Genomic DNA, 14,666 nt, shown 5'->3' on the forward strand with positions numbered 1-14,666 from the left:
AGTACCACTTGGCTGACAATGATAATCTGTCAGCATTCTCCAATGTATGTCTAATAGAAATGGCTAATCTGCTAAACCTGACCCTAACTACTGTATGAAAGCTACTGTTTCTAAAACCGGATGACTATATTGATTTTAATAGCCTTTTTCTTTCAGTCTCTTATTTATATTGTGGCTGTAATGTTGTTAGGTGTTACCATTTGACACAGATTTGTCGCCACATTTCAAAACAAAAGGCAGTGATAACATGAAAAGCACAGAGAGAGCAGAAAGGAGCATCAATGATTATTGCCAAGTGAGAGAAGAGGTAGACATGGTTGCTTCTTTTGTCCACAGATCCTCATCCACACGCACACACACACACACACACACACACACACACACATAGGAACACTCATCTACATGCTAACACATACACACACACGCACACACACAGACACACACACATCCATGCTCACAAACAGACAAAGCCTCACACAGTGAGGCAACGCATGCGTGCATCTCCAGGGCCTGCGGGCGCTTGGGGCTAGGCAGCAGGGAGTGGGGGGTGGGAGGGAGGGAAGGGAGGGTTGTGGGGAGATGGAGAGGAAGGGGGGAGGAGGGGGGAGAGGAGTGTGCACTGTGCAGAGGCTCTCTAAGCTATAGAGGGTCAATCCCTCCACTCCACCACCACCGCCGCCGCTGCTGTCTGTCAGAGCTGGCCCGGGCTCAAGGCCTGTTTGCTGAGCACTGGGTTCACTACCACAGACTGTATGTAGGCACACACACACACACACACACACACACACACACACACACACACACACACACACACACACACACACACACACACACACACACGCCAACACAGGCTCATGGACACTTGCACACATACGGTTCACATGCTCACAATTTGAAATAATAGGCATGGATACAGTAGTACAGATGCAAAAGGTTTATACTTCGGGAGTCACACTGCACAAATGCTCATTCACAGGGATATTAATGCATGCACTGGCTTCATGCAACACACACACACACACACACACACACACACACACAAGGCCAAGACATGCTACAGCACATTGCACATGGCTGGGAACAGACCAAACCACAAAGCATAAAAGACCACCGACATACATGCATGGATAAGCCAAGCAATGTCAGCCATTAGGATGGAAATAGATATGCTATTATTGTAAATTTGGCCAATATGTGGACGGTCGGCAGATATAATTGGAGCAGCTTGAAAATGGCATGGATGCACACTGTCTGCGTTGGGCCTGATTTGGCTGAAGCAAAGGTCTGCGTCTGGTTAAATGCACCACTGGACAAGACAGGCTACCCATTCATATTTGCATGCAGGGACACACACAGAAGCACACACACAGAGTGACAAAATGGCTAGTACGCTACAGTGGCTTTCATCCACCCTCCTCTCATTATATAAAGCAAAGATCACTATATTTCAACCTGAGTAATCATAGTTAAAGTGCAAAAGTAGCACAGACCAAATTGGACTTCGAGAAAAAAAAAAAGATAAACAAGCAACGATGACTATATTTACAGTCAGAATAAACCGAACAACTTTAAAAGAGATTATCCAGTGAGATAGTATCTCTGAGTGCCTGAGATAATCCAGAAAATAAGATATGCATAATTCACTGTTACTAATCTTCTTAGCAGAAAATAAAGCCTACTCCCATGCAGCCTACAGTAAACAACTCGGATAGTAGCCCATCTTTTACTTCCACGCCACGTCTGACTCAGCCAGGGCCCCAAGGAGATCACTTTTCCAGGTTTGTTCTGGAGCACATTAGAGTTTACCTGCAACTTTATTTAACAAAGGAAAATGTGCGCGCTCCGCTCTGTTCACCATGACTGAGAGTTACGTTTAGATCACATTTCTTCAAGTCAAGGGTCACTTACAAAGAGGATGAAAACACTGAGCGCATTAAAGGTGCAGTGTGTAGGATTTGGCAGGATTTTGGAGGATCTATTAGCAGAAATGGAATGTAATATTCATACGAATCATCTGATTGATATTCTGAGTCCACCATGTTTCACCACCGTGTTTTTACAGAAGCCCAAAATGGACAAACCAAACAAAACCAAACACTCTGTTTTTTATGTTTTTAGCTGCCACTGTAGGGGAGGGTGAGGTGAGGGCTATTTTATTGGTCGCAAATTTCAACCACACCGCTAGATGCCACTAAATCCTTCACGCTGGACCTTAAATTATTGACTCCAACTGCAAATACGTATCCCCAAACCTGCAACACCACAAAACATAAGCCAGATGGAAATGTTGCAATAGTACAATGCATTTGTGTAAGTGAAAATATTAGCAAGAAGATGAAATAAAGGAATAATATGAAGAATAACTGTAAATTCACATCTTCAACCAGAGGCCAATCAGCACAACTATTTAGATTTTCATGAAATCTTACACCAAATTAATTCATAGGTGTAGCCTCCTCCTGCTAATCCTTGCAAATGTATTTTACTCACTTAAGATGTACGGAACACGTATTTTAAGACGTTGTGCTCGATTCTCAAAACGTCAGGAGCCCAGGTTTCGTATTAAGATGCTGCAGACAGATGCCAAAGTTGAGTGTTGCCTTTGATATCCAAAATTTGACTTTGGAGTAGCTTCAACCTAATCAGGCCTCGGAGGCTGGAGGTGATAAGTATCCAAGCCAATAACCGAAATGAGAGCTGGGAATCGGTAAGAAGCGCAGACACATGCACGCACATGCACGCACGTGCACACACATGCACACTGTCTCTTTAAGGTTATGAGTGAAACCCTTATGAAAAAAAAAAAAAACCCTCCAAATGTCTATCTCTCCTCGGGATGTCATGTGGGGCTGTTAAGACGCGACACCTGTCACAATCACCAGACCTTCCTCATCCCCTCCGGGCCGCAGGAGGCGGCCAAGGTCAAACTCTTTAAAGGAAAGGAAGGGAGAAAGGGGAAAAGAAGTGACTAACGACGGACAGTCACAAAGAATCAGATCTGTCAAGTGAAAGCTGTAAAAACCTCGGCGGAGTCAGAGGCTGCATATGCATCTCTGTATGTGTGTCTGAGTGAGCATTACATTCTGCATTGTCTCTGTGTGTTCGCAAATTACTGCGTATGTGGTACATTTCTTCTTCTAACATAATTAACTTTCCACTGTGATCACATCCTACACAAGTCACATTAATCAGTGAAGCGTTTTGCTTAAACTATACTCTATATCCACACGACAGATATGAGCCAGGTGCTTTGGTTGCAAAACCTCCAGCGTAAGATGAGCCCTCTTTATTTTTGGCTCCGTGACTGCAGTGCTCACTCTTCAATAGTCCAATTTGTTGCCTTCTGTTGTACATTATGGGATGGCAAGGGAACAGGCTCCGTAGGTCTTGCCCTGATGGAGGAGGAAGGAGGGGAGGTAGGAGGGTGAGGAGAAGAAGGGACGGACGGAGGAGCGTTTCAAAGCAGTGAAAACCTGGCGTCAGTAACTTCTTCCAGCTGGACATGTTTTGACAGCTGACGGGCGAAGCTTCATATTATGAAGAAATTAAAGGAGAAAATCTCTTTCTCATTGATGGAGTCACAAGAGACAAGTGTCCGAAACAATCTGAAGAACACAGTGTTTGGAGATAATCTCAGAGAATCTCAGCCTGATCCTTTTTTGTGACACCGAGGTCGACCATACTGCCGGCTGCTGACTTAAGGCACTTCCTTCTTTTGACTCTCTTTCGCTCCCTCGCTCCCTCCCTCTTCTCCCTCTGACAGAAAAGCCTGCCCAGGCCCGGGCTTTGGTAGATAATGACATCCTCTCCCTGGATTAATTGTGAGGGACACATTAAGCAATGGGGCTGACACTCCCTGTAATTAAACTGTTCACACCGACGAGTTCATACTGGAACACTTTCTCCTTTCTCTCTCAGTCTGCCGCGCTGGAACTGTGGGCCTGTTTAGAATTGGGATGAGACATTAAAGTGGCTGTTTGTGAGGTTAGCCGGATCATCACCTGGTGGAATTTATGCAAAAACAGGAGTAGCCCTTTTCCATACACATGTGCTGGCTTGGCATGACTCGGTTTGGTCGGTGTGTCAAATGGTAGTGGTCTGCATCTCCATTATAACAGCGTTACCTGCATGAGGGTGTGTCTATTACTGATGGCATACGTGTCTTGAGCAATGTTTAAAAGCAGCAGACTCTTAAGCACTATTTATTATTACACTCTGCAGAGGTTGTTGGTTGTTAGCAGTTAACGTTTCTGCAAACCACAGATATGTCCAAGGTTGACATTTGTTGCAAATGTGGCGTATCATGTTCGCATTAGGTGCTTATTAGCTGACTTTCACATCAGGAGGTGGAGGGGATGGTTGTGGCGTTATTAAAGCCAACAAGGCTACCAAACAGCCAACACCTGAGCACCTGGGGACATTTCCAGCTGTTCTTATGGCGAAAAAAACGGGTGTTTCTTCACGAGACCTGAGGGTATTTCGAGCCATTTTAGTGGCGTGAAAAGCAGGTGGTTGTTGAAGGAGACCATCTCCATTTGTGATTGTGGTGACCAAAACAGGTGTTTAGCCAAACCATGATGTTTTCCTAACCCTAACTAGGTGGTTATTGGGCCTAAACCTGAGCAGAGCACATGCACAGTGCTGTGACCTGAGAGAAATAAGAACTTCAACTTGAACAAATGTAAAGTTACAACATAAAGAAATGTTCAGTTTGAATGTATCTGTTATGGATGAGGAAATGGATCTAGAAGAGGAAGAAAAAGCTACAATTCATCCCTAAATGATGACAAAGCCCGCAGAATGTCACGGCAACCTGCTTCGAGCACATTTACGTAAACTGGTAATGGAAACGCAAATCAACATAACATGGTTTGACTTGGACCAGCCAAAAATGCCAATGGAATAGCCCCAGAGGAACCTTAAGGGTATAATTTGTGAAATGGCCATTATTCAAAGGTAGCTCCAAAAACAAAGGGGCACCCTATCACCAGAGTTCCTGACAGCTGCTGCTCCTTTGCAGGTATCCCCGGCTGCTTTTATGATGAGTTGACTAGGCAATTAAGCTCATCTTAGTTCGGTAACTTGAATTCAGATGGTGTACAGTTGTAATTTTATTTTTTGTAAGGACAATAGAATAGAAAGAATATTTCATTTCATGATCTTTTTTTGAGTTTTTTTTTTCATTCTCACACTAATAGCTGCCATTTATCTGTCAGCCAAAACTACGGGGGGCTATCGGTAAAGGTGGTATTACAGACAGGATGGACTGGGGTTGCTGGTTAGCATGCTAACTTCAATAGACATCTCTGCAACACAGTACATAGACGTCTTTGACATAATGTCAACACTGTTGTTTCTTCACATTCTGTCAATTGGCCTGACATGTATCAATACATATATCTGGATATAACAATTATGGAAGATGTAATGTATGTAGCACTGTACAAAGCATACTGCATCTGCTAAAAATGACTTTCATCCGATTTATTTACTGCTAAACAAATACAGTTACCATGACATTACCTCTCCTGGTTGAAAACGAGAGCTAGAAATTGCAACCATTTAAAAGACAGTAAAGGTGTCAGGAGTCGCTCTCCACTCGTGAAGAATATAGTTCCTCTGTGGCTGCAAAACAAGAAACAGTAGCCAGAACCTCCTGGATGCATAAATGTCAAATCCTCAAACATAAGATGACTCCTACTTTTTCAAATGTAATGTCTAGAGAAAGACGTTACATATCTTACATAATCCATAGACACTGTGATCTTTGAGAGAGGCTTTACCCTCTGACTGGGCTCTGTGGGCTTTAGAGATGCAGCCCCTTCTGTGATTAGAATAAACCATAACAGACAGTGTTGCCACTAATACAAAAAAATAGCGTGCAGTCCTAGTGATCGCCTTTTTCACATATTTCCCACCCTTTGTCTGTTTAACAACCAAAATTACCTGTGTCTGCAGACCAACTGAGTAATAGCTCACCTTGTGTCCATGCCCTCACATGCCCAGGTCTCTTGAGAAAGCTATTGTGTATGGTGCTAAACAGAGGTCAGAGAAGAGGCATGTGTGTCACAGAGAACAATGCTGACTGAAAAAGGAGTGCAAGGGACGGAGTAATGGAGAACAGCTCAGCTCCCATAGCTCATTTAAGCTATAGAGGTAAGCTCAGGGAACATGTGCACAAAAGGCCCTGCAAACAGCAAGTATTTGTTCTATTTTAATCTCGCACTACTTCAAATCGGTCAGTCCGCGTGGTTGTGTTTCGCGTCCATAAAATCTTCTATGTGTGAATTGAGAAGGAGGTGAGAGTGTACGCGAGTGTTTGATCTTTATCTGTTTTTACTCGTCTCCTTTTTTAACCACTGTGCCCCGCTTTCACACATTACTGCCCAGCGAAGTCCATGACCTTTTCAGGAACACAGGCACGTAGCTTTTGCAGTCATATCTCATATTGAGCTCCCTAATGCTCCGACTGTGGAAGCTGTGCTTGCTGCTACGTCGCCCCTGTCTCCTTGCCTGCCTGCCTGCCTGCCATCGCCCGGGGCCATTGGGGGCCCACAGCGCTGTCCGCAAAAAAAAAAGAAAGAAGAAAAGCGTTGGCTGTAATTGAAGAAGCCACTCTAATGTGACACGCACATGCAAGCGCGCAAGAGGTTTGCTTATATGTACTCACACGTACATATGTGCACGATAGTCACACAGTGTAACCTTTGGAAGAGGTTATGGGGGGTTGGGAGGACTCCGGTGACCTCACGCTTACACAAATGCACAAACACACCCACACACACACACACCATAGACCAATAGTTGCCCTCTGACTCTACACGACCTCCTGCGCAGCTGAAGCACTCAGCTCCTCCTCTCCTCTCCTGGTGTTCCTGTGTTGCTGTTATGGGTTCCTGTGGAGGAGCTGAGGGTTCTATTGTTGTGTGACAGCGGTTCCTGTGTATCCTGTCACGGCCCGCTGCTCCCTCTGTCCGCCTTCCTCTCCAAAGCTTTTTCTTCCTTTTCTCGAGTTTAGATTTGCATCTCAGGTGGCCTCAAACTTTACTGTACCATTTGCACAGCAAGAGAGAGGGATACACCAGGTGAAGCGCTGCTTGATGAGTACTGCGTGCATTGTTGTCAGTGTTTCACAAGTTTATGATCCGCAATGAACTGAACCAATTATCATATTATTTTGTCTGAAAGGCAAAACAAAATATTTCTCAATTAACTTCTGCAATGAAATTAAAGGTGCAATTTGTCTTTTTTGTCATGTTAATTTACTGGGCAGGCCCTGATGTCTCTTTGGTCAGGTGGTACCGTCATGTCACTGCTGTGGGTTAAGATGGAGAACACATCTTATATGATTAACAGCCAGCCTTCCAGACTCAGGTTATCATTAGCATCCCAATCTGTGTTGTTTGACTCTCAACAGGTTTACTCCCCACCAACCACGCGGCTGTTGCAAAGCACCTTGGGTGTTCCCAAACTCGCCCGCTGGTAACCCATTACCTAGACATACGGAGACAAACGGCACGAAGGTACGCAAATGTTGATGCAATCAGGTTGCGAAAACATCTCCAGGGCCACCTCACGAACCGCCTCCCTCCAACCTCCCCCACTTCTTTTAATCTCTCCCTCTCTCCTTCAATTATCACAATGTCACCACCACCACTGGGAAAGTTTCCTTTTGGTGAATTAACAGGAAAAGAGCTTTGCAGCGGGTAAGCTGGCTCTCTACTCTGTCATTGTCATAGCGGTGGCTCTGACAAAACAGTTTGCGTACCTGCTTAAGTATTACAGAAATTAACACCTCCCTTCCAGGTACAGTAATCAAGGGGGTGACGGGAGACAATTAATTAGGTCCATCTGCATCACTGCCTTTACATAATTAATGGGGCTCATTACCGAGGCACTAGTATGATGTGGAGCATACTAGCACTCTCACTAGCTCAGAGCATGATAGTAGTAAAAGCACCAGGAAAGTAAAGAGTTTTGTTTGTTTGTTTCATTTTGTACAACTTGCCTCTAACTGACTAATCTGCAGTGTCGACTGCAGTTTCCTGTCAAAATCTGTCGAGTTCTGATTGGCTTATCCCGCAGGTTTCTGTTAGCCTCCGTGCTGAGCCATCTTGAAAACAGTGGCCTAATCACAGTTCTCTTTGAGATATTATACGGGACATTTCTGCATTGAAATGTCTAAAACCGACCGACCTTTGTTAAATATTTTTGGTGAATTGTTTACTTCCATTATCCCAAATGTTTCCAACAATGTTCAAACCCAGAGAAATCCTATTTTTATTCAATGTAACGACTCATTTCATTTGGTCACCTGTTGCTGTAACCTGAGAGTGCCGGAGAGAGTCAGAGGGTGAAGAAGGAAGACTAAACATAATGTGAATCAAACTTTAAAGGTGCAACATATAAGAATGTTAGTCCAAAACATTAAAACAACAACTAAAACTATCAATGGTAAAGAAAGAAGTTATGATGTCTATGTATTGTATTACAGAGGTATCTACCTAAGTTAGCATGCTAACCAGATAGCCCTGACCTGCCCGGTCAAAAGCTCTCGTGCTAGCAGAGTAAATACCAATACCCAGTGGCCCGACCTCCCACTTCGAACCACCAGCTGCACGGCTAACTGAGCTAACTCGCTCTAGGCAGCCACCGTTAGCAACAGTTAGTAGTTACTCCAGGTGATACGCTGCTCCATGTTTGTTTTAAACCATGTTTCACTTGCAGTTTGTGGATTGACTTTGGCTGTGATCTGTGGTTTTCTGCATGTTTTTGATTTAAGACAGCAGCAATGATCTGTTGTGCTCATCACTATGTCCGTTTTTTAGCAAACAGAAACACATACTACATACTAAGTATTGTGAATGCAAAAAGACATCTACGTTACTGTGCTCAGTGAAAACCACACTTCACTAGAGGGCTATAAGAAGATTACATTAATTAAAATAAATACCACATCCATAATCTCTAAACAATTTACTCTTGCACACTAAGTGTAAAAGGTGTGACGTCCTTCGCAGATGTAAAAAGCAGCGTAGTACAAAAAGTGAGGTAAGTCTTAAAGAATTTCAATTATGAAAAATGCCATAATTGGTGTGTGAGCTAATGCCCCCTCTCTCAGCTGTTATCCACAACACTTGGGGCTAATGATCTTTAACGGAAACCCATTCTTTCCCTTCCTTCCTGTGATCAAATTAAAGGGCACACAGGTAGATAGGTCCTTGACTCATTCAACCCTCTTTGCTTAGCCAGCGAGCTCTACTGCTGACATCTTAACCCGAGAGTAATATTTAAACCTTGAAGCAACTCAGATGATCATATGGCATGGAGGAATCTATAATATAAAGTTAATTGGTGAGAAAGTAAAAATTAGATTATGTTTTATGACTGCCTTGTGAAAATTACAAGTTTGATAATAATAGGCCATTTGCAGGTTGGTTATTGAATGTGGATTCTTTTTTTATTGTTTCAGCGCTGGAGGGAGATACAGCGTCAGAGAGGTTTTGCTGAGGTCTAAGTTACAGCACAGCACATCCAGAAAAGTAGTTTTCACCTAATTGATTATAATCAGCTCGCATTTTGTTTTGCTGGCATTAACTTTTTCCTTGTCTTGTGTCCCTGCCTAGAATAAACTGTAGTTAAGTCATGATAATACATGTGATATTGGGGAACCTCTGAAGCTCTGCACAATGCAAATATATTTTTACACATTGATACATACACACAATACAAATTTTATGTCTGTTCTCTTATGTATATCTAAAATTAATGTTCAATACTAACCCTAACCCTAATAGAGAATAGTCTGCTTGTCCCGCAAGTGTGTTTTCCCATTACAGTTGATACTGGAGGTGATCTGGCCAGCAGTTCAAGGAGCAAATTTCTAAAAATAAAAAGTCTATGCACTGTGTTGGGGAGATGTCTACTGTAATTAGCATGCTAACCAGTTAGCCTGACCCATCCTTTCTCCTAATACCACTTTGTACAGGCAAGAGTCAATAGTCTGATAGCCTCTGTCATTCCAGCTGGGAGATTACAGATTTACATCTATTATCCAACCCTAAACCTTCTGAATTCAAGTTTCTCACATTAACTAAGACGACGCTTCCAACACAGTCTTGGTTTGTCTTTCCACAATTACCTCTGGTATGGTCAAAATAAATCCTCAATTCACCAAGTAAGATGTGAAAATATTCCGGTTCTACGTGTCGTTTTGGCACACTGTCGATGTCCAACTCTCTAATGCACCGCTCCGCTGCACACCTCTCGTGTCCCCCGCCTGCCGTGTCTTGTCGCTCCTGAAGTCATAGTCCTGGTAAATCACCTCTGTACTGTATCACCTGTTGTCAAACTGACTTAGTCGTTTTTTGAGGTTGTGTTCAGTCCCAGTTCGGTGTCCAGCCATGTTCAGGTTGCCAAATCCAGTTGAGCTGGTGACTATGATCCGAGATCCCGGTCCAGGCAAACCCTAGGGCCACCGGCTCAAATGCTAACTGAACCATGAGCTAATTAGCTAGCTACAGCCAAGGATAGCAAAGAGTAGCAGTTGTTGGTTATTCTGGTGATATGCTGCCCCCGTGTTTTTGGAACTCCCTGTGAATTTGGGCCTTATTTAACAAATTAGACCTTTAAAGTACAAGGGACCTGGAAATCAAAGGTATAATGTGGGTTGGCTGCTCAAGCAAACTGGCTGACAGATTTCTAACTTGTTTCTACTAAAGGTTTCCTGACTGATGCACAGTCAAGCAACAAATTGCTACCTGTGATCCAATGCAGCTTAAACACCTCTATAGGGTGCCACAGAGGAGGTCTTAAAATTGCTGCAGCATGTTAAAACCTAAATTAAGGTAGTAGATTAACCTCTAAAGACTCTCAGTAGTGATCCTCTAAACGATTTTCCATTTTCTGTTTTCCTGTCTGCCAGCTGACATACAGCTGGTACCAAATGAGGCTAAAACAAACAGGAGGTATTTGCAGTTCCTGTTTGCCCCAGATCTGATTTGTAGAAAATGTCATTCTTTATCCTTCTAAGAGTGTACTGTTCAATAACTTTCTAAAATTGGCTCAATATCAGACGGCTGCTGTTCCTGTGAGTGCCTTGTTTTCCTTCTCCTCATCCCTCCTTTCTCTCACTCAGCTAATGAAGGCCTCGTGGCCCACTGTTATTAAAATTACGCCCTTGCCTCTGATATTAATTGGGTCCGTAATAAGGAATGCGTCGGATTCATTATTTAATTGCAAGGGCACATTTGGAATACAGTTTCTGAAATGTATTTTTAATGAAAAACACTACATCCTGACCTAATCATATCAACCTTATTCTATCTAATTAAGGATGCAAAAAATCATTAGAGTTGCAAAATATTAGTTTCGGCTCTGTCGGGCTGCTCCTTTGCTCGCCTTCATGAATATATTTTTTTCCTGTCTGTGATAAATAGTTAATGAGGGAAAAATGACAAAAATTTGCATGTAGGCAAATTAGTCTAACAGGGATATGTCTTTGCTGAGTTAGGAAAGTGACCCTTTTCACAGGAGAAATTGTTCCAATAATTATGAAATAATGGCAAGGCCCATCTTATTTTGATGAAAAATGGCCAGCTTGAATAATGTAAAAATCATAAAATGCAATAACCCTAAATTCTCATCATGCTGTAGAACGTGTTAACGTGTTAGCATTTTATCAGTTTAATAACGGCAAATTAGGGACAATATGAAGTATGCTGTAATTGTTGCTGTGGAGGGAGATATGCAGTAATGCAAGGATGATTTAGCAGTGCCACCACAGCAAGAGGCCATCAGCGGCTAAATGAAGCATTTTCTTAATCACAAACTTTGGGGGTGTAATTTCGTTCAAAGTCTCCAAACATTGGGAGGTTCAATTTTCTCCCAATAAGCAGGTCCATCACCATCCCATTAGCAGTAGTGTAGTCACCTCTCGGAGCCAGGGTTGCAGTTCATTAAGGCTTACAAGACAGGTGTAAAAAAGTAGACTTTAGGCAGTTTCAGGGTCTAACGGTCGTATTTAGGAGGATCTACTGGCAGAAATGTATTTTAATATTCACAATTATGTTTTCATTTGGGTATAATCACCTTAAACTAGGAATTGTTATGTTTCCACTAAATTAGATTGAACCTTTTATATCTACAGAGAGTGCAGGTCCTCTTGCACCGCCATGTTTCCCACAAAGACGAAGCAAACACTGGCCCCAGAGAGAGGGTCTTTCACCTTTTATTGCATTTTTAGGGTTACGCATAACACAAATCATATCTTACGACTTCAATATAACATTGTGAGACCATTTCAAGTGTGTAAAATGTTCCCCTTTCAACTCAACAATATTCATCATCTTCTGCACAAGAAGTGAGGTCACCAGCTGATGCTTTGTCCGGTAAAAATGATAAGATTTCTATGAAGGCACATAGTGCTCAATAAAGCTCGTGGCACAGCAGATCAACACTGTTCAACGCAAACTTGTCAGACACCAACTGATGAACTGCAATCATTATTCCCATTTGTCTGACAAACTCCAGGGGATACAATCTTGTTTTTTTATTAATGGTAATCATGTATTCATCAGTTGAAACTCTGTCAATCACTACTTGAGTTGTTTCTGTGTAACGTCTGCCTTTAATTGTGTTTGTAAAGATGCAGATTGCCTCCGTTCACACTGTGGGGAGTAGACCTTCAAATGTGGAGTTTGACTGAGGAGAAGTTGTTTTTCTAGTGATTAGATTTTCCCAATCCTACAAATGTTAACAGCCTCGTCCCTGAACAAAACATGTTTTGAATTACTTTTTTCCTCCCCAGCAAGACAAAATTGTGCATCATTTCTCAACAACCAGTCCGTCTTACACTAGAAACAGAGTCTACTGGAGTTTCTGGTTCCATTTTACCCCTATGAACTTGTGCAAGCAAAGAGCAAGGGAGTTAATGAACAGCGAGCGATGTGTGCCACTAACAAATCCTAGAGAATAAATTAAAGGGGGCTGCAGTTTGATCGCTGTGTTCCATTTCCCTTATCTGAACAAGTCACATTTTCAATCACTATGCAAAGATTTCTACATCGGGTGTAGGCTCGCTGCTAATACACTGCCCTTCCCAGTGTCATCACCATCGACCTACGCTGGGGCTGTCAGACACGCGACAGCCTCTCCCCAGCAATAGTAATTTCATGGGGACATGCATTTATGCCAACTAGAACCCCGCAATCCCCATGACACCGGGTTGTCCATATGAAGAGAATGCACGGTGTGGCATGTGCATATGCATCCCGGTATGTGTGTTGATTGAGCAGTCTCTCTTTAATGAAATATCTTCGGAAATTGGTTTCCACAGACTAATCAGGCAGCCCGCTAGCCGAGTTTCTGTTTTGGTAATTATCTTGTACTAATTAGAATGAAGCTAAAGACCTCTGAGATGAATTCTCAGCTTTCTGAAATGTAACTAAAGAAAATGTAATGATATAAAATGAGCCTGTTCTATACATCCTCTCGGACCTAATATCTTCGTTTAAATGACCAGATTGAATGTGCTATTGATGAACAGTTTGATAGCAACATGGCTGCCATTAAATGTTCCCTTCAGAATCAAACTCTTTCCTTCAGCGCCGCATCACAGCAGATACCTCCCGGGGTTACAAGTAACCACACAGACCAATCGAGCAAGATTAGTATCAGTGACCTTTTGGCTCATTCTCTCGTTAAGAAAACATCCATTAGCCCAATTAATCTCCAAGGGTTTGAGGAGAGGAGCATTGTCTACTCCAGAGAGACAGGAGAGGCTGCGGTGTGCTGAGATGCTTACCTTGCGCCTCTCCCCGTTGAAGCCTCTCCACTGCTCCGCCTTCTTGACGATGTAGCTCAGCTCCTGGTTGGACAGCTCCAGGTCTTGAGGCAGGAAGTAGGTCCCCTCCTTGGCCGTGAGCCGCTGAAAGACGTCCAGCATGCGGCCATCGTTGTGGAATCTGGGAAGCGTGTTGAGAAGAGAAGAAGTGAGGAGGGGGAAGTGTAGCAGCAGTGACGCCATACTGAATCACTGTCTTTGCCCTGTAAAGGTCACACGGGGTCAAATGTCAAAGTCAGGGAAAAGCGGCATCTTTGCCTCGCGTCAGAGATGATAATTACGGATAACTAGCTCTGCGGTTTCCTCGATGCCGAACAGCACCACGTCTTATTTTTTTACTGTCATATTGGCTGGCTTTTATGGAACAGGTCAAATCACAGTGATCCCAACTTGCTGGAGGAACACATGAACCTTCTATTGATTACACAAAGCGTGTTTGCAGTGTAAGTATAATACATCAATTCCAACACAATGAAAGAGCAAAAGGAATCAAACAAATTGGCCTGTGAGTGGGAAGCACTTTGTTAACACAAGCCGACTGAAGCGATGTCTGCGTTTGTGTGTCTGCGTGGTTGTACATCTGTTAGCGTGTGTGGGAGTCAGATCCTGGGATATTCTTCAGTGTTAATGCTGAGCTTCAAAGATGGCAGATGCAACGGACGTGCTGGTTGCAGATGTGTCTGGAGAGACCGGCCTGAGTCACAAGAAAACGTTCGGCGCAGCAGAAGGCGTATTGATTCATACCTCCAGATGAGCGCGCATCACCAAAGTGTTATTTTTCTTTTGCCACACAAGGGTGCATGCAGCCAACCCCTAAAAAGAA

At 43.2% G+C, this 14,666-nt stretch overlaps 1 protein-coding gene across 1 annotated transcript in view; it reads right to left on the reverse strand.

Moving 5' to 3' along the window:
- Positions 1 to 14,666, reverse strand: part of ofcc1 (orofacial cleft 1 candidate 1) — a 194,271-nt gene that overhangs the window by 12,811 nt on the left and 166,794 nt on the right. Inside the window, exon 22 of the mRNA XM_073488057.1 lies at positions 13,805 to 13,964. Coding sequence (XP_073344158.1) covers positions 13,805 to 13,964 — 160 coding nt within the window. The remainder of the gene's footprint in view (positions 1 to 13,804; positions 13,965 to 14,666) is intronic.

The sequence above is a fragment of the Pagrus major genome, chromosome 19 (assembly GCF_040436345.1).
Source record: "Pagrus major chromosome 19, Pma_NU_1.0".
In the NCBI taxonomy this organism is placed as follows: Eukaryota; Metazoa; Chordata; class Actinopteri; order Spariformes; family Sparidae; genus Pagrus; species Pagrus major.